At 57.6% G+C, this 24,355-nt stretch overlaps 3 protein-coding genes across 7 annotated transcripts; all 3 read right to left on the minus strand.

The window, feature by feature from the left end:
- Window positions 1-57: 57 nt before the first annotated feature.
- Window positions 58-8,780, minus strand: MCOLN1 (mucolipin TRP cation channel 1). Of its 4 annotated transcripts, none has more exons than XM_022557176.3 (14): window positions 7,928-8,776; window positions 6,240-6,445; window positions 5,530-5,697; window positions 5,278-5,443; window positions 4,546-4,654; window positions 4,205-4,301; window positions 3,883-3,982; window positions 3,591-3,697; window positions 3,337-3,486; window positions 3,089-3,190; window positions 2,539-2,661; window positions 1,948-2,163; window positions 401-531; window positions 58-297 (listed from the first exon to the last, which is right to left on the minus strand). In XM_022557176.3, the coding sequence occupies exons 1-14, from the start codon at window positions 7,956-7,958 to the stop codon at window positions 261-263; spliced, it is 1,743 nt and encodes a 580-aa protein (XP_022412884.1). In that variant the 5' UTR covers window positions 7,959-8,776; the 3' UTR covers window positions 58-260. The 4 variants fall into 4 exon arrangements, with proteins under 4 accessions (XP_022412884.1, XP_089761669.1, XP_089761668.1 ...); XM_089905543.1 differs by having other exon boundaries at window positions 6,240-6,547; window positions 7,928-8,775; XM_089905542.1 differs by lacking the exons at window positions 58-297; window positions 401-531 and adding an exon at window positions 560-1,148 and having other exon boundaries at window positions 7,928-8,780.
- Window positions 8,781-9,696: 916 nt separating this feature from the next.
- ZNF358 (zinc finger protein 358) lies at window positions 9,697-13,759 on the minus strand. Of its 2 annotated transcripts, XM_022557503.3 has the most exons (3): window positions 13,552-13,752; window positions 11,746-11,851; window positions 9,697-11,500 (listed from the first exon to the last, which is right to left on the minus strand). In XM_022557503.3, exons 2-3 carry the CDS (start codon window positions 11,816-11,818, stop codon window positions 9,768-9,770), a joined length of 1,806 nt encoding a protein of 601 aa, XP_022413211.1. In that variant the 5' UTR covers window positions 11,819-11,851; window positions 13,552-13,752; the 3' UTR covers window positions 9,697-9,767. The 2 variants fall into 2 exon arrangements, with proteins under 2 accessions (XP_022413211.1, XP_089761671.1); XM_089905545.1 differs by lacking the exon at window positions 11,746-11,851 and having other exon boundaries at window positions 13,552-13,759.
- A 96-nt stretch (window positions 13,760-13,855) lies between these two features.
- SAXO5 (stabilizer of axonemal microtubules 5) lies at window positions 13,856-24,355 on the minus strand. Its single transcript, XM_089905546.1, has 8 exons — window positions 23,711-24,355; window positions 23,277-23,292; window positions 22,591-22,677; window positions 22,398-22,498; window positions 21,831-22,134; window positions 21,283-21,484; window positions 20,601-20,719; window positions 13,856-20,080 (listed from the first exon to the last, which is right to left on the minus strand). Exons 1-8 carry the CDS (start codon window positions 24,280-24,282, stop codon window positions 19,853-19,855), a joined length of 1,629 nt encoding a protein of 542 aa, XP_089761672.1. The 5' UTR covers window positions 24,283-24,355; the 3' UTR covers window positions 13,856-19,852.

A 24,355-nucleotide genomic window follows, 5' to 3' on the forward strand; every position in this document is an offset into this window, starting at 1 on the left:
AGTGTGGCGACGCTTTAAAGGGACCGGAGACCAGTTGGCCCAGGGAATACCCCTCCCGATAGAAATGAGAGCAAGTTAATTTTCCCGTTTATTTACCACCCACTCTAACCGTCCCTGTCCCACCCCAATGTCCGACCCGACTAGCCCAGGCCCTCACAGGGCGCGACAAGGAGCCGGTCCTTAAAAAGCGAAGGCTAAAATAAATAAGCATGGGTCTCCGCAGTCCGGGGGCTAATGTCCTATGACGGTCCGGGTCCGAGTCAATTCACCAGCAACGAATGCTCCTCCGAAGCGTCCCTGGAGGAGGGTCGGTGTCAGCGGAGGCGGAAGGCATCAGTTCCCTCAGGCCCGCTTCCCTTCCCCCAGCCAATCCCAAACCCAAGCCAACCCGGCCTCCAACCTGCCGCAGCAGCAGAGGAAGCTGCAGACGGAGCCGCTCCCACGGCGGAATTTGCCGGAGGTGGGGCTGTCTTGGCACTGCGCGATGTAGGCCTGGAGCTCGCTCTCCTCTCCGCCCGCTCCGCCCGGATGCTGGGGAGAGGTGCCCGGCGGCCCGGCATGAAAGTGGCCTCTGACTTCCGAGGCCCTTGAGATGCGCCCTCCCCTCCCCCTCCTCCCCCCTTCTCTCCAGTCATCTGGATCTTCTCACCGGTCCTTGTGGACCAACCAGGCTCCCACCTCGGGGCCTCTGCACCGTGCTGTGCCCTCCACCTGCTGTTCCTCGTGGTTTGCTTCACCCGGAGACATTCCCTGACCACTGAATGTGTGCACACCCTGAATCTTGGTCAGTTGGTGCCCTCCGCTGTGGCTCCAGCGCCTCGAGCCGTGCCTGACCCCATCTGGGTGCCTGACAACCACCCACTTGTGGGGGCGGCGAGCGGGCGGGGTGCAGACATCTGCATTCCCAGCAGCAGTGAATGTTCTGGCTTTTAGCCTTGTCTTCATCTCTCCCAACCTCACAGGGCCAGTATCTCCTCTCCAAGTCCTTTCTGGCTCTAGGTCTTTGCTTTGGCTGTTCCTTCTCCCTGGTGCTCTCTCTTGGGCTCCTGTCTCATCGATCCAGAACTTCCTGAGATGATGGAAAGGTGTGACACCTATGCTGTCCAAATCTGGTAGCTGCTAGCCACATTGGCTTTTGGGCGCTTGCTCTGTGGATGGTGTGAGTGAGGAACTGAATTTGGAATTGTATTTCATTTTCATACTAGAGACTACTATTGGACAGCACATTCTAGAAACGTTCCTGGACTCAGCCCGACACGAGTCTAAAGCAGGGGCCTCTCTGTAACCTTCCATACTTCCTTTACACCTCTCATCAGCTGGCTGTTATACTCCCGTTTGTGCATCATTCATCCCGCCCATCAGTCTTGGACAGACCATGTATGTTTCCTCAGATGCCTGGCACCCAGCACCAGGCTTGGCACGCAGTAGGCTGTCACACGTGTTTGCTAAAAGATCCTGTCTACCTGCCGCGCCCATGTTCTGCTCTGACCCTTGCAGCCTGCAGGACAACCACCCTTCCCCAGACCCACAGGACAGAGGGGTTGGGAGCGGGGCTTCTGGAATGAGACAGTCGTAGGTTGAGCTGGGTTCCACCATGTGCTTGGTAGCTGACCTTGGGCGAGTCACTGAAATTCTATGGCTTAGTTTCCCTGTCGGTGAAAGCAGACGCAGGAACCCTACCTGGCCCGAGCCCCCACACCTTGATAAAACTGAGAGTGTGGCAGCTGTGACCGGGACGGCATGGGTCCCTCCTGGGCCCCCCAATTCCGAGCCACCCTCTCCTTTGGCCTCGTAGCATCTCCCGCATTCTCCCCCTGGGTCCTCCTCTGCGCACCCCGCCGTGGCCAACCACGAGGGACTCAGAGCCCAAGTCTGGGGCCGTGCACGGACGCATGCATGCACAGCCCCACGGGGGGGCAGGGGAAGGCGGGCGGCCGGGCAGCTGACCTTGATGGTGTCGTAGGCGCCGGTGATGAGTGCGATGAAGAGGCTGAGCACCATGTAGATGAACAGGCTGACGAAGGAGTACAGGTAGAGCTGGGAGAACAGCCAGACCAGGCTGCTGCGGCCCTGCTGCGCCTGCATCGCCGCGAACGTCACGAACATGTCATCCCCGTTGATGAGCGAGAAAAGGCACTCGGACACCATGGACAGCGAGCGGAACTGCCGGCGGGCAGGGGGGTCAGGGGTCAGAGGGAGTTGTGGGCATGGCCGGGGGCCGGGGTTGGGGGCTTTGTGGGGTCAGAGGGGACAGCGTACAGAGTACCAGTAGTCACGATAGAGCCACTTGGGGGGGGTCACTGAATAATGACAACGTCATAGAGTCAAGGCTAGGGTCACCGGGGATCAGAGGGGATGGTGGGTAGAACTGCTGCAAACTTGCTGGTAAGGAACCAGGGGTCAAGGTGGGTCATTCAGTGTCACCAAGTCAACAACAGATAGACCAGGAGTCAGGGGGCTTGGGAAGTAAGATGGGGAGCCAAGGATCCCTCATCTGTGGGTCACAAGCGCCACCCACAGGTCCCGGCCAGCACCTACCTTCACATGGTAGGGTCCCAACACAATCCAGCCGCAGAAGCAATAGCCCAGGTAGATGACGGCCACACAGCAGCAGAAGCGCATGACGCTGGGCAGGGCCACCCGCAGCGTGGCAATAAGGATCTGCGGAGGGGTGGGGGTTGGGGTCGGGGGAGGGTGGGGGTGTGTGTCAGCAATGGGGGCGGGACCACAAGCCAGGTGGGCCGTGAGCCTGCAGATGGGGTGAAGCCTGCCCAAGGGCATGATGGGGTGACCACAGAAACTGGGATGACCATCGACAAGGCAGGGTGGTGCTGAGTAGGCCCGAGGGCACCCCCTGGCTGGACTCAGATCGGGGGAGGAGTATGAAAGAGCAGGCTCATGTGACCCCTGCCCAGGTGGAATGACAGGTGTGCCTGGTGTGGGCAGGTATGGGGAAGAGGCTCCTGGCAGGTCATCTGCAGGGGCTGGTGATGGCAATACGTGTACGAATTTATCTGGGGGTGGGGGTGGCAATTAAAGGACGTGTGGCCGCCCCTGGGAGGGCCCCGCCTGCATGTCGGAGGCTTACGTTGTACTTGTGGAAGAAGGTCAGGTAGCGGATGACACCGACCCAGACGAGCAGCGTCGAGGTGCCCAGGAGGATGCTGCAGACGTCATAGCTTGCCAGGTTCTAGGGGCAGAAGCAGCGTCAACCCCATCCAGCCTGGCCCTTCCCTGGGGATGGGGCCCCGGGCAGGCATCAGCAGGGGTGGGAGAGGGGTCCAGGGTCTGGAAGGAGACCCCGGGGCTCGGGGGCAGGGCGTGGGCAGGACCCACCTTGGCTTCGATGCCAATCTTCATGATGGTGCCTGAGATGGTGAGCACGTCGCTGGTGACCAGCAGGATGTACCAGCCGTTGACAAATTCCAGCCGCTCCCACAGGCTGATGACCTGTCCCCGCTGCCGCCACATGAACCTGACAAACTCCTGCAGGGGGAGGTGGGCGGGGTGAGGGCTGGTCCGGACATGGGAGGCTTGCCACCCGGGCCTTGACGGTCCCAGAGCTGGGGAAGGCTGGGGGCGGCTCTCACGCTCTGCAGCAGGAAGCCTCGCAGCAGCGAGCGGGCGCACAGCAGGAAGGAGAAGGCACAAGTCAGGATCACCACCACGTCAAAGAGGAGCCGGAAGCTGTTGTCTCCTGTGCGGAGGGGCCGAAGGCAGGGCCAGGAGTGAGGCGGCTTCAGGGCGGGTTTGGGTTGGTCATCAGGCTCATGGGTTTCTCTGGGTAAGTCGGGAGTTTGGTCCGTGCTGGTCTGGGGCTTGGGGAATTCCTGGGCAGGTTGGGGCCCCTGGTCAGCGCTAGTTGGGGGCTTGGGGGCTCACCATGGCCGAAGACGCTGGGGTGCTTACACTCCTGGATGTGGGCCTGGGTCTCCAGGCTGATGGGGATACGCCCACTGTGTGCCTTATTGTCAAATGTGATCTGCAGGGGTGTGGCGGGACGGGATGGGACAGAGTAAACCTCAGCAGACCTAGGCCCCCAGAGGCGCAGGACGGATGGTCTCTCCAGCCCCAGCCTCCCCCATCACCCCCACGCTGCCCTTGGCCGAGGGTCCCCAGCTCCAGGACTCAGAAGTCCCCTGCCACCATGCCACCCCATCACTGGCCGGTCCCTCGCCCCACACCCCAGGCGTTGCGGGCTCACCAGGATGCTGAAGGTGTAGCAGTCTGGGATTTCATTGTTGATCAGGCTCTGGAGGTTGATGGTCTTCAGCTGGAAGTGGATGGTGACGTTGATCAGCCTGGGCGGGGGGAGGCTTGGGTGAGGGTGAGGGGGCTCTGCCCATCCCTCCTGCCCCGGAGTGCCAGCACTCCTGCCCCACGCTGACTCTGCAGCTGGCAGAGGAAGTGCTCACGTGGCCGCATCAGCATGGCCCGCCCCTGCCCCCGCCTGTGGGGAAGCGGCTGCCCCGCCCACCACCCCCACCCCTGAAGATGCCTGGAGTCCTGCCTCCCCCCTCCTCGGCCCCCTTGATGGGGCAATACTTGTGGAATTTGAGCGTGAGGTTCTTGTAACTGGTGCTGCCATCCAAGAGGGAGAGTTCATCACTGGGGGGCACAGGGGGTCTCTCGGGAGGGTCCACCCGGATACAGTCTGAAGACAGGGAGTCAGGGAAGGGACACTGGGGACAGGGGAGGCACAGGCAGGTCTCCCCAGAGTCCCCGACAGACCCCTTCCCTGCTTTCCTTCCCCCTTCATACTTCGACATTTGTCGTTTGTTCCTGCTGTCTCCCCCTAGGGTCAGGCCTGGTCTGTCTGTCTCACTCCCTACACAGACCCTAGTGCCTGGCGCTCAGTGGGCCCCCAAATGTTTAGGGAATGAATGATAGTGAAACATAACACTCAGCTCTTTCCGCGTGCCAAGCATTCTGCTAATCATTAAATTATTAACGATCGTGACCACCCCATCTCGCGGATGGGCAGGATGCAAAGTGGATTTTAAAGATTTTTTTTTTTTTGATGTGGACCATTTTTAAAGTCTTTATTCAGTTTGTTACAACATTGCTTCTATGTTTGTTTGTTTGTTTGTTTTTTCCGGCTGCCAGGCATGTGGGATCTTAGCCCCCTCACCAGGGATTGAAACCGCACCCCCTGCATTGGAAGGCAAAGTCTTAGTCACTGGGCCGCTGGGGAAGTCCCTAAAGTGGGATTTTTTTTTTTTTTTTTTTTTTTTTTTTTTTAAATCCCGACAGCTGAGCCCTGCCCGGCCCACTCACCAGTGATGACCATGGGGTCGATGTCAAAGGTGTCATTGGCTGGGTCCACATGGCCCCGGTGGTAGTAGCACTGGCAGAGGGCCAGGGCCGAGCCATTGGCCCAGGGCCCGCCCCCGCCCCGCACGTAAGCATACCGACCCAGGGACACGTCGGGGAGCATCAGGTACTGTGGGCAAAGGAGGGGAGGGTCAGTGAGCCCCGCCCGTTCTCCCGGGCGGGCCCACCTGCCCACCTGCTCCTGGTCGCCCACACCTGGTCCACGGCGTGGAAGATGGACTGGTACAGCTGCTCCCGGGTGTAGGCCGCAAACGTGTCATCCGCCCCGTCCGAGTAGCCCAGCAGGAAGAGGTGCCGGAAGGCGATGGTGTTCTCCTCCCGGAATGTCACCACCAGCTGGTTGCTGAGCCCAAACAGGATGAGCTGGCGGGAGGGATGGGGAGGATTGGCACTGCCGGCATGGGGTCTCCCACGGCGCATGAGCGGAGGCAGAGTAAAGAGAAGGCCCACCCCATGAGGGCATGACCACCATACGTCCCCAAGGCACAGAACAGAGTGGCCACTCATAGAACTCGTGGCAACAACTAATGTTCATGAAATGTTTACCAGATGAATGTTCGAGAGTCAGCACAGCATCACACTGCCAGGGTCCGAGTGCCACCTTCCAAGGCTCAGCTGCTATGTGACTTTGGACAAGTCCCTTAACCTCTCTGAGCCTCAGCTGTCCTATCTATAGAAAGGGGCAAGAGCAGTGGCTAGGACCTCAGAGGGCATTTATGAAGCTTAAAGGAGCTGCTCCCGTGCAGATCCGAGAGGGCTTCCTGACGGATTAGCGCCACTGTCACTATCATGATATGGGGCTGTGGGGTCAGGACTAAGCTCTGACTCCAAGATTCTCCTTCGAGGAAAACAGCAACCACAGGTGGCATTCTGTGGGGTGGGGGTGGGGGCCCTGAAGGTCTCACCTGCACTGTGACCACCAGGATCTTCACCACCTGCAGCACGAGCTTAAAGGGCTTGCGGCCCTTGGCCCGAAATTTATCACAGGGGCTCATGAAGAAGTACTTGAGACGACGGCGGAGATCCTCCTCTTCTGGAGGGGTGGAAGGGGCTGGGGAAGGCCCCACCTGGGTCCCATACCCAGGTTTGGGTGTCAGGAGGCGCTCAGTCTCTGTGGGATGGGAGAGGGCAGTGGGGACCAGGCCTAGGCAGGTTCACCTGCCAATAGGGGAGGCAGGTCCCAAGCTCCAGCCAAGAAAGAACTCTGAGAGATCTAAGGAAAACCAGAAAATCCGTAACATTTTAGGGATATATGCAGCAGTGCTGGCTCAGCGGTTTCAAGTCACTCAAAAGGGCCTGAGTTGATTCCTGCCCCTGCTCCAGGGCACTCAGCTTCCCTGAGCCTCAGCTACCTCATCTGCAAAATGGGACAATAAAATCTCTCACCAAGAAGCTAAGGATTTGACACTTACAAAGCATTCGGTCTCTGAGTCTCAATAATTCCTCAATGAATAGAGCCTATTCTATTTTTTTGGTTTGTTTTTGGTTTTTTTTGGCTGTGCCGTGTGGCATGTGGGATCTTAGTTCCCCGACCAGGGATTGAACCGAGCCACAACAGTGAAAGCGCTGAGTCCTAACCACTGGACCCCCAGGGAACTCCTGAATAGAGGCTACTCTAAGGACCACTTATTCCTTTCAATCCTGACCAGTCCAAGATGAAAACCCAAGTTTTCAGCAACGGCTCGGGTCATAGCTGGTCACAGCAGCCCTGAACTGTTCCGGACACAACCCACCATCCCCACTGGGAGAACCCCGCTTCCTTCCAGGGTCTGGCTGGCCCCCTGCCTGGCATGGCCACCAGGATGAAATGTAGGCACTGTCAGAACTTGTCCGGCAGGGAGGGCCAGCCCCTGGTCCCTTTGGAGCTCAGATGCTGTCGTGGTTGTTTACAAGATAGCTGGATGGGAAGCCAGAAGGGAGGCTGCCTCCCTGGCTGGGATCACAGCTAATCCATCCCAGACTCTACCAGCCAGGGCATCTTTCAGGTGTCTGCAGCTAGCTTAAGAAGGGAAGATCAACACAAAGGGCATTCCTCCATGCTGCCCTGTGAGAGGCGACTGAGCTTCCTTGCGTTTGGAGATCTGAAATTGAGTTAGGCGCCTGCGCTTAAGGTGGCAACCCCGCCCCCAGCGCTCCTGCCTAAGTTTAGAGAAGCTGAACATTTGCCTCCTGGTTTGTGGAAGGAAAGCCTGGGAATCTGACGTGCGGGTTGGAGAAGCTGGGGCCCGCTGTCGGAGTTCCAGCAAAGCTGAACAATCCGAATCTAGGCTCAGAATGCAAATCCTGGGACCCTCGCCGCCTGAGTCGGAAAAGCTGGCGATTCGCCAGCTGTCTGAATTGAGGTACTCAGAGCAGAGCCTGGGTTCAGGAAGGGCGGTCGGAGTCCCGCCACTCCGAGGTCGGAGAAGCTGATGCCCACCGGCCGCCCAGGTTCTAGGAGCCGTCTGCCCATATCTACGCCAAGGGGACGCTGAGAGGTCAGCATCAGAGTTGAGGAAAGGGAAACCGGGAGCTCCGCCGCCCCAGGTCGGAGAAGCCGCCCGCCCGTCCGCCGCACGCGTCCTGGGACTTGCGGGGCCGCCCGCGCCCTCACCTGAGCCGCGCGGGCCTACGGGCACTGCCATGCCGGGGAGGGGAGCGCCGAACGCCGGCGGGCGCGGCGGTGCAACCTGCGTCTAAACACCCGCTGCTGTCACTGCGGCCTCGCTCCCTCGCGGTGTAGCTTCAAACCCTCCCGCGTCAGCTGACTCGAGCCCCAGTCACGTGACCAGCGCGGCCCGGAGGCAGGTGACGGGATCCGGTCCCTCCCCCTGCGCCACGACGACCCCTACCCGAGCAGCACGCATGCGTGCCTCAGCTGGCGACTTGCCCTTAGGCGGTCCCAAGGTCCTAGCGCCGACGGGCGGAAATGTGCTGGGGGATGGGCTGGCTGCTGGCTCTGTCCTGGCTCCGTCCTGCCCCCGTCCAGTGCTGACCTCTTGACTTCCATGTCCAGTGTTTGACCCCTTTCCCTCCGCGGTGTCGGATGATGATCCTATCTCAAGGCTGCCCCGCTCCATCCTCCCAGAAACTCTGCGTTACTCTCAGCCCCCCCCATCCGAACTGTCATGAAATCCTACTTCATTTCCTAATTACATCGCAAATAGGACCACTTTTCCCCACTCCTATGGCTATAAACCCATAGTCCCCCAAGATTCCCTATGGCCTGGACCACTGCAACAACCTCCCTGATCTTGGGCTCCCATTCCGGATCCCCTCCATTCCACTCGCCATCCAGCAGCCAGAAGCATCTTCAAAAAATAATTCATATCAGTCAGAACCTGTTGGTAGCTTCCCATTTCCCTGGGATGACAAGCAAACTCCCCTCTTCAGTCTACCAGGGCCTTCTGTTCTGGCCCCACCTAACTCCTCCCCTAGCTCATCTCTCAACGGCCCCAGGGCCTTTGCACAATCTTGCCCTAGAGCATAAAGGTTAAGAACTTAGGCTCTGGAGGGCAGACAATTTGGGTTTAAATCTGGGCGCTCCCAACCACCACTTCTGGGTCTTCCAAAAAGTCCCTTGAACTCCATGTGCCTCAGCGTCCTCATTTGCAAAATGGGAATATTCATAGTTACCTGCCTCATGGAGCTGCCGAGAGAATTAAATGAGAAAATGCTAGAGCATAGCACAAGCCTGGGCAAACAGTACTGATGATTAAATTAGAGGTTATTGGGATTATAACGTCCTTCCTTGGGAAGGCTGTCTGCCATCTAAATCAGAAGTCTTGTTATGCTTCTTGTTGAATGTAACATACTCTGTAATTACTTTTTAAATGTTTCTAAACTTGGTCTCTGAGCTGTGTGAGGGCCAAGGCCATACTTATCTTGTTCCCTGCTGAGACCCAAGCAATCAACAGATGTTTGTTGGATGCATAAATGAGTGACCTCCTTTGTCCCGTGGTGTACCTGCAATGTGGGCTTTGAAGGGCAAGGGGTAAGTTAGGAGAGCAGACGGGGCAGGGCCGCCCACATGGTTTCATATCAGCCTCTACCATCAGCCTACTAGACGGTCAACATGCCAGAAATCCCACCATTCCTGGGAAAGCCAACTCCAAAAGGAAGGGAGTTAGATCACCCACAGGATAAGTCTGCCCCTGACTGGGGTGGCCAGGTCTGGGGGAGCAGGGAGTGGCAACTGCTGGGATGGACCAGTGTGAGCCCTTGTGGGGGAAGCTAGGAAGCCTGGAGGGTATTGTGGGAGGAGCCAGGACATTGACGTTCTATTTGTATGTTTGGCTCCGGCCATACCCTCCCATCTCCAGAAGAAGAGGCTGTGCATCAGAGGAAAAACAGCAACAGGAGAACCACAACACAGAGCCAGGAGGCAGTGGGAGGATTTTACTAACTGCACAACACACAACTTTCCCAGGCCCCTGTGGGTGCCAGCATGCCCTTCAGCCATCGGGCCCCAGCAGTGCCCCTTGCTCCTGCACCCACTCGGGGCTCTCGCCGGTAGGGAGGACTGCGCCGACAGTGTCATGGGTGGGAGAGCCGGGGTCAGGGTGGGACTCAGAGCTGGGGTCAGGGCTGGGCACGGGATCCGGGTCGGGGCTGGGACCAGATCTGTGATCAGGGCTGGCCACAAGGTCGGAATTGGCATTGTGCCCAGGCTCAGGGTCAGAAGATTTGACAGAATCAGGGGTGGGGGTAGATCCAGAGCCAGGGATGGGTTTGGGGCTGGGATTGGGGGGGGAGCCCAGCGCAGAGCCAGGGTTAGGGTCAAGGCCAGAGCTGGGGCCGGGGCTGAGGCCCAGGCCTGAACCCAGCACAGAGACAGCATCAGGACCCAGAAGGGAGACCTGCCCCGGCCTCAACATCGAAGCGGGGCTGAGGCCCAAACCGGCGGCGGCCGCAGCAGCTGCAGCGGCCGCGCCCTCATGCACTCGCTTGTGCTTGGTGAGGCTGGAGGCTTGGCCGAAGGCCTTGCCGCAGAGCTGGCAGCGGTAGGGGCGCTCGCCCGAATGCACGTGCAGGTGCTGCAGCAGCGCCGAACTCTGCCCAAAGGCCTTGGAGCAGTGGGGGCAGGCGTAGGGCCGCTCGCCGGTATGGATGCGCAGGTGATGCTGCAGGTTGGAACTCTGGCCGAAGGCCTTGCCGCAGTGGGGACAGCGGTAGGGGCGCTCGGCCGTGTGTGTGCGCTGGTGCTGCAGCAGCGCGGAGCTCTGGCCGAAGGCCTTGCCGCACTGCGGGCACGGGTACGGCCGCTCACCCGTGTGCGTGCGCAGGTGCTTCAGCAGCGCCGAGCCCTGCCCGAAGCCCTTGGCGCACACCGGGCACTTGTGCGGCCGCGGGCCGCCGTGCGTGCGCAGGTGCTGTGCCAGCAGCGAACCGTGCCCGAAGGCTTTGCCGCACACAGGGCAGTGGTGCGGCTTCTCGCCGCTGTGGCTGCTGCGGTGCTTGAGCAGCGTGGAGCGCCAGCCAAAGGCCTTGCCGCACGCCGCGCACTGGTAAGGCCGCGCGCCCGTGTGGATGCCGCGGTGCTGGGCCAGCGTGGCGCCGTGGCTGAACGACTTGCCGCAGTCGGGGCAGCGGTAAGGCTTCTCGCCGCTGTGGGTGCGGCGGTGCTGGCTCAGACCCGAGCTGCGGCGGAAGGCTCGCCCGCAATCCGGGCAGGAGAAGGGCCGGGGCGGGCTGGCAGGTGCAGGGAGCACCGCGGGGCCGGCGGCCAGGACCTCGGGGGTGGCAGTGAGGTCGGACGAGAGGGGGTCCAGGTCTGGGGTGGCAGCGGGACTGAGGGTGTCGCTGTTAGGGTCGAGAACCAGGGGGACGGGGCCGATGACGTCTGGGTCGTCAAAACTTGAAGACATGGGGTCGAGATCTTGGGGATCCGAGTCACGGATCCCCGAGATGGAGCTCGGAGCTTCCACATCGGGATCCAGATCCTCGGAGACAGGCTCCAGCTCTTCATAGCTGGGGTCCACATCTTCAGAGACAGTGTTGAGGTCTTCCGGCTCAGGCTCTGGGTTTTCAGAAACTGGGTCCAGCTCTTCACTCTTGGGGTCTAGGTCTTCTGAGTCGGAGTCAAGCTCTTCATAATTGGGCCTCGGGCCTTTGTGGCCTGGGTTCCTGACTAGGACGGAACGCCGCATCCCGGGTGTGGAAGTGCTGGCTGCTTCCGGGGCAGGATCTACGGGGTGAGGGCAGAAGGTGAGTGGAGGTAGGTTCTGGGGAACTGGGGGGTCTCTTTTGGAGCCTGAGCAGGGAAGGGAGAGGGGGGCAGACCATGCCCCAGATCCCACTCTGGGGCACACACATGGATCATTCTCTTGTCTTGTACTGCAGGGAGATTTTGCACTCGCCCCTGCCAGGGCAGGGAGAACAGGGACCCTGGTGGGACACGGGGAAGGGGGGACTCCCTTCTCAGCCCCACACCTGGATAGAAGTCGTGGGACCCAGCACTAGAGGTCTCCAGTACCCAGCTCCATGGCTCTGCCCCTCTCTCCATCCTGGGCTCCTCCTCTGGTGGGCAGCTTGGGTCCTGTGGAGGAGAGAGAGTCTAGATACCTATCCCCTTGACCATGGCCCCTTCATGGGGAAGAGGGGCAGGTGTCTGGGTTCTCGTGCTTTCTGCTAAGTACATGGCCTGAATTCCAGTCCCATAGTTGGGCGTGGCATGTTTGGGGGTTCCTAGTGGGGAGGGCGACCCCTGGCTCACCTCCTAGAGAAGAAGCATCCTGACCTCTGAAGCCTCTATCTGGGGGAAAAGTGGGGCGGGGGCAAACAACAACTGATACTCCTCACTGGGGGAGCGCAGAAAGACCCCTGGCTTGCTTCCTGGGGAAGAGACAACGTGAATTCCAAACCTTACAATTCTGGGGTAGGACTGAGTCCAAACACCTGTATTCTATCTTAGATAGAAGATCCTGAATGCAGATTTCTAAAGCTAGAGTGAGTGCGGGGATATAATATGTGGGACCCCTGGAGGAAGCAGGGAGACCCATGGATCCATCAGCCAGGAGGGTAGGGACAGGTGTCGGTGTACCTGTTTGCCCAAGTAGATGGAAGATCCTGAATTCTAACCCTAGCTGGGGTGGGCAAAATAATACCTGGGGCTCCTCTTGGGTTACTGGAGGGACCCTGGGCCAGCTCCTAGGAAGGAGAGATTCCTGAGTGACTGACCCCACGACCGACGTATGGGAATGGGCGTCAGGAACTCTGGTCCCCTCCTGGAAGGAAGATCCTGAATTCTAGCTCCATGGCTAGAGGTAGGGAGGGGGGCAGAGAAACAAGCTGGGATCCCTTCAGGGGAGCAGGAGGAAATCAGGATTACCTGAAGGGGAGGTGATGCCCACCACATGGCTAGGCCTCGGGGAGAAAACAACAAATAGATCTATTCCTGGGAGACAGGGGAGGACCTTTGGCTCTCCTTCTGGGGAGGGGGACCTCCCGAGCCACAACCCCAGAGCTGGGAGTGGGTACGCAAACAGAGAGGGCTGAGTTCCTAGTTCACCTCCTTAAATTCCACGACGGAGGGTCAGGGGACAGTGCTGAGTCCCCTCCTGGATTCCCAGGGGGCAGGGGGACCCTAAGATTCGCTCCTGAATTCCCATCTCTGAGCTGCACGCTGGGAGGAGAAATAACTGGGATCCTTCTCTGAGTTCCTGGGGGGCAGGTGGAACCCTGGATCGCCTCCTGGGGAAGGGGCTTCCAGAACTCTGGACCCCAAGACTGGAGAGTGAGGGGAACAATAACTGGGGTCCTGGGGGAGGGAGGGAACCCCTGGATCCCCCTCTTGAAGATGGGCCTCCTGAACTCCCTACCCCAGGCTGAAGGGTGAGGAGAACAATACCTGGGGCCAATTCTGGGTTCCTGGGGTGGGGGGTCTGGAGCGCCTCCAGGGGAGGCGGGCGTCCTGGACTCCCGCCCCCACCCCAAGTGAGGGGTTCTCCCCCCACCCCCATACCTCCCGATTGACGGCGCCCAGCTCGGGCCAGGCCCTCCCCCGGGGCCGCAGCGGCGGAACCGGCGCGCTAGGCCCGCGGGTCGCGCGGCCCCCTCCCATCGCGCCGGCGTCTCTGCTCTCCCGGGCCGGGGCTGGCGGCGCGCGAGGCGAGGGAAGGGGGTGGACAGAGGTCGCCCAGGGCCGCGCCCCGCGCCGAGGCCCCCTGCCCGCCCGCCCCCCTCACCCCCGCCCCATCGCGGCCGCCGCCCGCCCGACCAGCTCACGGGGACACTCACCCGGCGCCCCTCGCCCCAGCCCGGCCCGCCGCGCCCGCCGGCGCCCCCAGGGCCCGCAGGAAGCCCCCCGCCCGCCAGCCCCGCCGGCGGCCCCCTCGGCCCTGCGGCCCCGCCAGGCGCTCCCAGGGAGCGAGAGGGGCCGGCCGAGGGCCGCAGCGGGAGCTGCTGGGACTTGTAGTTCGCCCGCGTCCGCCTCGGCCGTCGCCATCGCTGCCCCCGCCTCCCCCCGGGCCAGCCTTTGTCCCGGCCCGGCCACCCGGCCGCGCGGCCGCGCCTTTGTCTGCGCCGCGCCCCGCCCGCGCTGTCCCCGCCGCGGCCTCTCCTCTTTTGCGTCTCTCTCAGCCGCTCTCGATCCCTCTCCGCCTCTTCCTCTCTCTGTTCCTTCTCTGTCGCTCTGTCCCTCTATTTCTATGTCTCTCTCCATTTCAATCTCTTTGCCTCTCTTGCCTTCACTTTTTCTGCCTCTGTCCCTCTGTGTCTCTATCCTCTTCTCTCTCCCTGTCTCTGCCTCCTGCCCAGGTCTCTGACTCTCTCTGGTTTCAAGAAACACCGAACATTCTCTCTCTGTCTTGCAGACTGGCCACGCACATCAGCATAGTCAAGACACTGAGAATTTACAAACTTGTGTATCTTTGCTCAGTCCAGCATTTCCCTCTAAGACTCCTCCTCCAAGGAAAAGAGTTGGGGATACTGAGTGTTTCCTCCTTCTCCCTGGTCACGCACCGCTGTCACTGGTGGACTCCCCGTGCCTGATGCTCCCTCTGAAGCCTAGACCAGATCTGGGAAGCACTCTGGGCAGACTTTACCTGGAGACACAGATCCCTGTGAGGAGGGAGTGAAACACAGCCCCGGCAGCTGGCAGCTGGGCCGTGAGATGTTCTTCCCTGAACATAAACAACGATCCCAGAATATAAACAATGATCACACAAGGCCGCTCTGTGACCGCGTCTGAGCCGAGATAGACACAAGGACACTCTGCAACCACAAAAATGAATACACACCCCCTCCTCTCCCCCCAGTAACTAACTCAGATGACCGCCGCTTCTTCCCAATGACGGCCGCATGTCCATCCTCCCACTTCTGAGATAAGAATCACCAAAATACCCAGTCCCAGTCGCTGATCTGCTCCCTGCTTGCTGACAGCACCAGGCTAGAGCTGCTTCTACTCTCCTCTTCTTAAAATTACCCAGCACAAGCCTGAATCCTATAAGATGCCCTCCTGTCCCCCAACTCTTCTGGAGATGCCCCATGGTTCCCTGCTACGGGATCTTCCTTGCTGCGCAAGTTAAAAAAATTTTTTTTGACTACAGGCGTGCTTCTGATGGTCTTTGACGAATTTGGACAACACCTACCCTTGCGTGCAAATCAGGCCTCCAGGAGACTTCACTCTTCCTTCCAGAACCTTCTAGATCTGGGCTGAACTTGTGGCCTGAGACCTGCTTTCCAGCTCTCTGTGGAGAAGCCAGCAGCAGATCTGAGAGACTTGAAACTGCAATTGGATTATGTCGCTTGTTCTTCATCCTACTGGATGATCCCATTACAAATAATACTTGTAATGACAGCTGTCATTTCAGTCTGCCCAGTATGTCTCTCAGCACCTCACTTTCCCTTTGTGGAGCCCCCTCCACTACTCCAGATGGACCCGTGTCTAACCCGTGCCCCCCCCAGTACCGTGCGATCTAAACTTACCAACCCAAGAACCCCACCCCCCGGCCACAATGAGGTCTGGGACGAAGTCATGAGGTTGGAGAATCTCTTTCTTCCTTTGGGATCATGAGCTGTTTATTGGCTTCCTTCTGCCTGCACCCACCTTCCTCAGTTGTCTGGAGGAACAGTCTGCAGACTGAAGCCAATCTATACCAGGATGTAGAGGTGAGAGACAGAGAGACAGCTCTAGCTATATTGGCTGAGCTCTTGGACATAGCCGTACCTGAAGCCGGAAGCCCACAGTCTTTCCAGCCAACAAATTTCCTGGGTATTTGAGCTAGTTTAGTGGGTTTCTGTCTCTTGCAGTCATGACAGTCTTGACTAATTTAGACATGATTTCCAGAAAAGGGAAGGAAGGGTATTGAAGGAAATAACTTAAAATGTGAAATTGGCTGAACAAAGGTGAAGGAGAGGGCCAGGGCCACCTTGACATATCTATTCATTATAAAGTGAATAGGCCTTCAAGATTTGTGCAGTGCACAACCTCCCCAGATATATGTGGCAGCCCTGTAGAAGGGCCTTGCTCAGGACACCAGAAATCTGTTATGTTGAAGAAAAATAGCCGATTAAATCATTGCCCGTTTTATCTTCGCACTCTGTGTGTCACCTGAGACTGTGGCTCGAGCGGCTTTGGAGGAAAATATCAGGATGTTGGGATATGTGGGAGCTTTCATGAAGTCTTCGGCAAGGTCTTATGAGATAGACACAAGCTACCTCTCTGTCTTCCTTTTTTTATACATTTATTTATATTTATTTAGTTGGCTACACTGGGTCTTTATTGCTGCACATGGGCAGTACTCTGTCACGGTGCATGGGCTTCTCTTGCGGTGGCTTCTCTTGTTGCGGAGCACGAGCTCTAGGTGTGCAGGCTTCAGTAGTTGTGGCTCACGGACTTTAGAGCGCAGGCTCAGTAGTTGTGGCGCACGGGCTTAGTTGCTCCGCGGCATGTGGGATCTTCCCGGACCAGGGCTCGAACCCGTGTCCCCTGCATTGGCAGGCGGATTCTTAACCACTGCGCCACCAGGGAAGCCTCTATGAGCACCTTTTTAAAGCAGAGTCTAGCACCTGCTCAATTTTGTGAGATTGCTACGGCTGAATTCTCTGCCCCAAGCTAAAAGAGGAAGTTAGTACTGAGATGGGGAGATAAGATTGGGATTATCAGAGATCCGGTGGGCTCTTAATGCCTCAGCCTTTCACGCATTGAACACTGAACACTGCCTGTCTATTAGGCACAATTACCCTCATTGGGAAGAGCATATTGGCTGAGTCTTTCTGCCCTCTAGATTGTAACCTGGGGCAAGATACATGCTGTGGGGCTGGGCAGGCACAGGTCTGTTGCTAGGAGACAGGATCCAGCAAGACTGGGCTCCAGACTCCAAGATCCTGGTGAAGTTTGGAGAAACAAATCACCCAGGCATCCAATCACAGCATTCCATCCCTCTGGGCACAGTGATTGGTTCACAGCTGGGCATGTGACTCAAATGGGCCAGTCAGAGGGTTGTTAAATTCTAACGTGAGGAGTTGAGGGGAAGACCTCCACCCCTTCCTTTGGGGCTTTAATCATTAGGATTTGCGTTTTGTTTTGTATTGTTTTTGCTTTTGTTTTTTGCCACTGCTTGGACTGAGAGGCGGCAAGGGAGAGAGCATGCCTGATGAGGAATTAGCAGGCTTGATGTTAGACCTAATTACAGACTTTCTTGTTTCTAAGTCAATAAAATCCCTTTCTGCTTGAGCAGATACAGCTGGGTTTCTGACACTTGCAACAAAAGTACCCAAGACATTAACAAAATTTAGGCACTGTTTATTGAGCTGCATCCAAGTGCGAGACCCTGTTTTAAGAATGGTATATGCGGGCTTCCCTGTTGGTGCAGTGGTTAAGAATCCGCCTGCCAATGCAGGGGACACGGGTTTGAGCCCTGGTCCAGGAAGATCCCACATGCCGTGGAACAACTAAGCCCTTGCGCCACAACTACTGAGCCTGTGCTCTAGAGCCCGCGAGTCACAACTACTGAAGCCCACGCGCCTAGAGCCCGTGCTCCACAAGAGAAGCCACTGCAATGAGAAGCCTGCACACTGCAATGAAGAGTAGCCCCCGCTCGTTGCAACTAGAGAAAGCCTGCACGCAGCAACGAAGACCCAACGCAGCCAAAATAAAATAAATAAATAAATTCATATATATATAAAAGAATGGTACACGCACATTTTATTTACTCCTTGTAACCACCCCATGAAGGAGGAACTGTTGCCATCCCCATTTTACAGATGAGGAAAGTGAGGGTCAGAGCATGAAATCATTTGCCTAGGGACAGAAAAAGACAAGTCTGCTGCTTAGCAATGATTACCATTGACAAAATGTTTCCCTTTAAAATTTAATCTGTTTTCCCATGTTCAATCCTATTTTACTCATCTTATTTCATAAGTCTTTTTAGTTTTTGTAGTTCATATGAAATGCCTTTTCTGGGGGGTAAATGGGATATATAGGAGGGATAGACATAAATCCATAGAATACATCCAGAATCATCATAATGTAGTGTCTTTCTGTACTGAAGACATCTTGAGTAAAGTTTCTGTTTTTTCCTGGCAACCCATCCTGGGGCTGGTCCGTTCCATTGTTAGAAAATGCTTCAAGTTGTGCTGAAATCTGCTTCCTTGTAACTCCTACCCATTATTTCTCATCTGATGTCTCGGTTGTTTAAACCATTCCTAGAACGAGGCAGGAGTACACATAATCCTGCAACTGGAGCTACATGGAATCAAAGCAAGCTTTCTGAGCTTCCTGGCAGGCAAGGCAAAAAGGGAAAGCTTTTTGTACATGTAGTCTGGTCAACAAGCAGACCGGCTTTACCAGGAGAGCCTAATTTTATCCTAGGAATCATTGTAGGATGGGTTTATTGCAGTGGTTCTCAACCAGGGGCGACTTTTTCCCCCAAGCGACATTTGGCAATGTCTGGAGACAATTTTGGTTGTCACAACTGGGCGGGGGAGAAGGAATGTGCTACTGGCATGTAGCGGGTAGAGTTCAGGGATGATGCCAAGCATCCTACAATGCACAAGACAGCCTCCAACCGCAAAGAATGATCCTATCCAGAATGTCAATAGTGCCGAGATTGAGAAAGCTTGTTTTATCATGAGGTAATTCAGACGAGTGTCATCTACATCATTAGTGGAAGCAAGCAGAAGAGGTGTTCTGCCTCTAGCAGACCCTCTCATGGTCGACATGGATACCATGACTGCAGCCGAAAGGTCCATCTTGTCCCCGTGGGACCCCAAACTGGACTCCTCTCCTTCCTGTGGAAGTGACAAGCTGGTCTCACAGGATTGCTGCCCATGGGGAAAGGTCTCCGGGCCAGGCTTGAGGTTGGCTCTTAGTGGCCCATTGGATTGGGGGCCTTGGTCTTTAAAGGTCTGTCTACAGGGTCAGGGAACCGTGTTCATTCCCTGAAACCAGATTCTCAACAGCCTGCAGAGGCAGGGCCCAGGCACGGCCACCAAGGCCCATCTTATCGTCCCAGACAGATCTGGCTTCTTGGTGGTGATTCATCAGACCCCAAGACTTTCAAGGTGGGGTGCTGTCCAAGGTACTAGTCCTTGACATACTTGATGTCCTTGACATACTTACCAGCTTCAAGGCTCCACCCCATACTCCTCCTTTCCACCCTTTTCATTCTGTCTCTGGCTGAACACCTACCCCCTTGGGCCTGAACACATGCTGATGACTTTTGTTGATATGCCCCTGGACCCAGCTGTGATCTGGGGGCCAGCTGCCCAGCCAGCTAGTGCACCAACCATTCAGCTTCCAGCATCTGCTCACAATAGGGGGGGACATTGCTGGGCCATTCTCAGCATGTCCACCCTTTCATGCTCCCCTCTGAGCCTCACCCAGTCTCTCAATGATTGAGCTCCATCCTAGACCCTCCTTACCTTCATCCTTGGAAAGGAAGCTCTCCCTTCTTGACCCCCAGCCACGCACACTCACCAGTGTGTACATTTCTCATTTACAACAATCTAATGAGAGAGAGCTATTGTTTATCGCCATTTTACAGATGAGCAAATAGAGGCTCAGAGGGGTCAAATGACTTGCCCAAGACTACTTTCCAGGACATGGAGGAGTCAGGATTTGCACTCTGTCCATTCAGCCCCAGGAGCCTACATTCTCAACCTCTCACCACGCTGCCTCCGTTCAACACTGTAACTCCATCCTCCCACACCATTCAGAACTTTTGGCAGCGAGAATTCCCTCGCGGTCCAGTGGTTAAGACTCAGCGCTTTCACTGACATGGACCTGGGTTCAATCCCTGGTTGAGGAAGTAAGATCCCACAAGCCCTGTGGCACAGCCAAAAAAAAAGAATAAAAGAAAGAAAGAAAGAACTTGTGGTATCACCTGAACACCTTACAAGCGTCAGACCACCAAGCTTTTGCACAAACTGAGATGGCCTCCCTGCCCAGAGTGGGATGACACCCAGGGTCTGCGGAAATTCAGGGCTTCTCCATGGAGTCATTCTCTCCCGTACGTTCTCTCACCAACCCCACAGGCACCCTATCCTCTTTCGCGGCTGACTGATGGAAAGTGGTGGGATGTTGCCAAAGTGGTGTTTATTGCTGGCTGCGGCATGGGTAGGTAGGGGTCTGGGGGGCCCGAGGGTCCACCTTCCCAGCCCCACAGCCCCACTGGCGAGGGGAGCTCAGGGGCACATGACTCTCCTGGAGGTCGTCCCATCTCAGCACTCCTGGGCCCTGGTACTTGAAAGCAAACTCATCCTTGTTTAGGGTTGAGAAGAAGCGCTGTCTACCCAGCGGGGGCTCCAAGTGGCTATACTTGCACTGTGGAGTCAGGGTGGGGAGCCTGGCAGGGCAGCCTGGAGGATGGCTGGCCCACCCTGGCCACCCTGTAGTTCCTGCACCACCTTGGGAACATCAAAGAGTGGGGAAGGGCTCAGCGCAGTTTGGCTGATGATTGGGTCCTGGGGAGGTGGGCAAAAGGGAACCCCAGGTTGGGCTGACCCAGGAGCTGGATGAGAAGCTGGAGAGAAAGCAGGTGGGCCCCTGGAATGACCCCAGGGCTGGGTTAACTGTAGGTGACTCTGAGCTAACCCCTGGCTTGGAGTATAACTGTGGCTGGTGATACGAAGCTGACCCTGACATGACCCTGGGGCTGAGCTAGAGATGACCTGGGACTGGGATGACATTAAGATGACCCTGAGCCTGGGGTGACCCTAGAGTGACCCTGAGCGGACTTGACAGTAACTCTGAGTCTGAGTTGATGCTATAGTTTTCCTGAGATAACTCTACACTGATTTCGGGGGTTACCTGGTTAGAGAGATACCCCTTCCCCCTCTCTCACCCACTGTAGCATCTCCTCAGTCATGGAGGCTGGAGCTGTTCTGTGTGGCTTCAGCATCTTCTGGTTCATGGTTAAAAAATCTGTTTCTGGAGGTTTGGGAGGGGTGGCTGAGCTGAGGGGCTGAGGGAGGAAAGGCAGGGCCCAGGGGGAAGGGACATGGGAGACTAAGGATGGGGTAAGGGTTCAAGGGTGACGCCTGGGCTAGTGCTGAAGTTGTCAGGGGAGGAGGATGGATTATGAGGCAGGGAGGATGGGGCAGCCAGGATAGGGCTGAGGACGCCAGGGGCGGGGCAAGGGTAGACTAGCGAGGGTCGGGGGCTGGGGGGGAGGGGTGGGCCGGAAGAATAGGCTAGCTGGTCATGGGGCGGAGCCAGAGTGTCCCAGAAGAGGAGGGGTAAGAGTCAGGAGAGGGCGGATATGGAGAGGGGCGGGGCCAGACCAGAGGGGCGGAGTCATGCAGCGGTGGGGCCATGACGGGGTGTGTGGGGGGGAGTTGGGAGTCACGATCACGAAGGAGTGGGGTTGTTCAGGGTCAGAGTTGGTAATCTTGGCTCATGGGGTGGGATCTAGCCCTTCAGGAGGCGGAGCCAGACTCGGGCAGGGGGCGGGGTGGGATTGGCCGGGGGCGGGACCACAGCTGTGCCAAGGGCTGTGGGGCTTCCGAGGTGGGTCCCGCGCTCACCGCCTGTGCCCTGGGGCAGGTTGCTCTGCAGCAAGTGGAGGTTGAGCGCTTTCGGCGGCTTCTGCATCCCAGGGGGTAAATAGTCTGTGCCCATGGAGGTCTGGAAGAACTGTCCGAGCAGCGACGGCTCCCCTAGGGTTATGTGACTCTGCAATTTCTCATGAGGCATGTGGCGGCTGGGTGGCTTGGTCGCGGGCAGCGGCTGTAGGACCACATGGCATCTGGGAAGCTCCCGGTGTCAGGGATGTCCCATGGCCAGGACGGAGGGCAGAAGTGGGCGCTGTGAGACCTTGGACGGCTCACACTCTCTCTGGGTCCCACGTGATGGCGCTGGGAGTTGGTACTGTTATCTCAATTTACAGGCAGAGCCACTGAGGTTTGGAGTGGTTAAGCGACTCACCCTACTTCACACAAACAGATCCAGGAGATGCCCGCACGCATGTCAAGCTCCCTCCCACCTCAGGGCCTTTGCACTTGCTATTATTCACTCTGCTTGGGAAGCCCTTTTCCCTGACGAGCCCTGCTGCCTTCTTCCCCTTCCTGCTGACCTGGCCGTGGAAGAAGTGCGTGGAGGTGGTGAGGCTGCCCGGACCAGGGCACCCATTTCCCTCCAGGATGTGCGACTCCGGAGTCTGGTCGTGGTGAAGAAAAAAAGGCTCTGCCAGTGGCAGAGTAGGTCCTGAGCAGCTCTGAGAGGCTGCTGTGGGAGCGAGGGGCAGGGCAGGCAGCAGGCTCTCACCTGGCTCCCGGGTATAGAAGTGTTCACCCTTGGTGGTCCTGTCATGGAAGAGGCCATCTCCAGGTCGAATATTCACACCGTGGATGTGGGCTGAGGCCTGGGCCTTGTCATACCTGCAGATAAGGAGGTGGGAGAAGGAGGACCCATCTGATCTGGGCCCATGCAACTCCCAGGAAAAAGGAGAGAGGGACAGGCTTTCTAATGGCCGAGCTGTGGGGTGCTAATCGTGGGAAGTGCGGCATAATAGTGGGTCTTGCCTGTGGGTGATGGAGAATTCAAAGGCACAGCGTTGGCCCTAGAGCCTTAGGTGACACATCCCACATGTCGTTGAGAGCCGTTTGCCCCATCTTAGTAGTAGGCCATGGTCCCTTTGTACCTGTCTGGGGGCAGAACCTGGGGCCTGTAGGCTTGTTTCTGCTCTGCACACATGGGCCCATAGCCAATCTTGAAGTCTCCCAGTTCTATGCTGGAGGAGGCCTGTGGGAGGACAGGGGTGGGAAGGGCAAGACCACCCAGCGCCCACCTCTGCTCCCCCCGTCGCCAGCAGCACCAGCCCAGCCTCAATTTACCCTCTTACACGTCAAGGCAAGTGGGCCTGGAAGGGCCTGGAACTGTCTCTGGTAGGAGGTGCTGTCATCCTGTCTCCTGTGCTCCCACTCCAAAAATAATAAAAAATAATGAGAACAAGGGCGTTCCTTGGTGGCCTAGTGGTTAGGATTCTGGGCTTTCACTGCTGTGACCCGGGGTTCAATCCCTGGTCGGGGAACTGAGATCCCGCAAGCTGCGCGGTGTGGCCAAAAATAATAATAATAATAATAATAATGACAACAAGAATAGCTCTACCAAGTTTTGAGCCCAGTACCTAGGTTAAGTGCTTTGCACCTCACTTGGGGGGCCGATATTATCCCCCCCCCCACCTGAAGCCTCCTTGAAGCTCGGAGAGGTCAAATAACCTGCCAGAAATAATAGAAATTCAGAACCAGGTGGAGTCAAAGCCAACTGACAATCCGTGAACCCAGCTTGGAGGGTCTCTGACTAGTGATGTCTACCAGAAGGTCCTCTGTATCACAGAACTGGAAAATCATATGAATGACAGCGACCCTTTGTTGAGTGCTCAGTATTTGACAGGCATATTCTGCACTCGGGGCTCTTTCGGCTTCACCAGTAACTATAAAGTGGGGCCCTGTTGTTGCACCCACTTTGCAGGTGAGTGAACTGAGTCTGGGAGAGATCGACTTGCTCAGAGTCACACAACTACTAAGGTCGCAGGGCTGGGGTGATGGTGGGGGACACTTAGCAGATTTGTCTGACCCCAAACCAGCATTCATGACTTCGGGCCACCGCACAGCACCCTGGAGAGATTCGGGAGACATGCCTATTGTGTGGATGCAGAAACTGAGGCTCAAGGAGCTTCCAGTGTGTCTCAGCCTCTGCACTATTGACATTTGGGGCTGGATAATTCTTTACTGTGGAAAGCTCTCCTGTGCGTGGTAGGATGTTTAGCAGCATCCCTGGCCTCCAGCCGCTCCCTGATGGTACCGCCTTCTCCCCCCACCCCCACGCCCAGTCGTGAAGACCAAAATATGATCCCCAGGCATTGCCAAATGTCCGCTGGGCTGGGCACAGAATCCCCGCTCGCCATGAGAACCATTGTGTTGGGTAAATTGCCTAGGGTGCCCGGACGCGCGCTCACCGAAGTGGCAGGAGGGCTCGCGGAGCTTCGGGCAACTGTGGAGCGAGAAGAACTCCTGGTGCGCGCTGGGCGGGATGGGCAGCTTGGCTCGGTCGCGGGACGGCACCGAGTCGCGGTCGAAGATGAGGCGCGCGCCGCGGATCTGCTCGCTGGCGCGCTCCGGAAGCGCCGGCCTGCCGCAGTGGGCGCGCGCGGGGGAGAGGCCGGTGCGGGCGCGGGAGTCCGAGTGCTCGTGCAGGTTGCTGGCCTGCATGGCGAGCGTGCGCTCCCGTGCCAGTTCCCGCTCCCGCTCCCTTGACAGCAGCGGTGACGCGGGCGCATACGCGCAGTGCGTCTGCGACAGGAGCTCCTGGCCGTTCCAGCGCGCGTCCTGTTGGAAGAGGGACGCGCGGGGCGGCGGCTGGCACAGCAGCCCACGGGTAACGTTCCGGTAGGCGGGAAAGTCCCGGTGCGACGCGGACTGCTTGGCGTCCACGTGCAGCCGCGGGTCGGGCCCCAGCGCAAAGTGCGAGGCCTTGAGGAATTCCAGCCAGGACATTGGGCACGGCAGGAGGGCTCCCGCGGCCATCGCGGGACGCAGCGCCACCTGTGAGGGCGCGGAGAAGGGACTGAGCAGGTGCCCGCGGGGTCGATGCTGCCTT

The sequence above is a fragment of the Delphinapterus leucas genome, unplaced genomic scaffold (genome assembly GCF_059928025.1).
Source record: "Delphinapterus leucas isolate spDelLeu-1000000601 "Yukka" unplaced genomic scaffold, BTC_Dleu_Yukka2 spDelLeu_asBTCV2_sq25, whole genome shotgun sequence".
NCBI lineage: Eukaryota > Metazoa > Chordata > Mammalia > Artiodactyla > Monodontidae > Delphinapterus > Delphinapterus leucas.

Excerpts from the sequence above, each read along its gene's own strand:
- MCOLN1 (XM_022557176.3), bottom strand. The coding sequence starts at position 7,958 with ATGGCAGTGCCCGTAGGCCCGCGCGGCTCAG. Across the intron at positions 5,698-6,239 it reads TCCTGGTGGTCACAGTGCAG|CTCATCCTGTTTGGGCTCAG; the intron begins GTGAGACCTTCA and ends CCCTCCCGCCAG. Across the intron at positions 4,655-5,277 it reads CGACCCCATGGTCATCACTG|ACTGTATCCGGGTGGACCCT; the intron begins GTGAGTGGGCCG and ends CCCTGTCTTCAG.
- SAXO5 (XM_089905546.1), bottom strand. The coding sequence starts at position 24,282 with ATGGCCGCGGGAGCCCTCCTGCCGTGCCCAATGTCCTGGCTGGAATTC. Across the intron at positions 22,135-22,397 it reads CAGGTTCTGCCCCCAGACAG|GTATGACAAGGCCCAGGCCT; the intron begins GTACAAAGGGAC and ends CCTTATCTGCAG. Across the intron at positions 21,485-21,830 it reads CGCACTTCTTCCACGGCCAG|CCGCTGCCCGCGACCAAGCC; the intron begins GTCAGCAGGAAG and ends GTGGTCCTACAG.
- ZNF358 (XM_089905545.1), bottom strand. The coding sequence starts at position 13,759 with ATGGCGACGGCCGAGGCGGACGCGGGCGAACTACAAGTCCCAGCAGCT. Across the intron at positions 11,501-13,551 it reads GCTGGGGCGAGGGGCGCCGG|ATCCTGCCCCGGAAGCAGCC; the intron begins GTGAGTGTCCCC and ends CTCACCCCGTAG.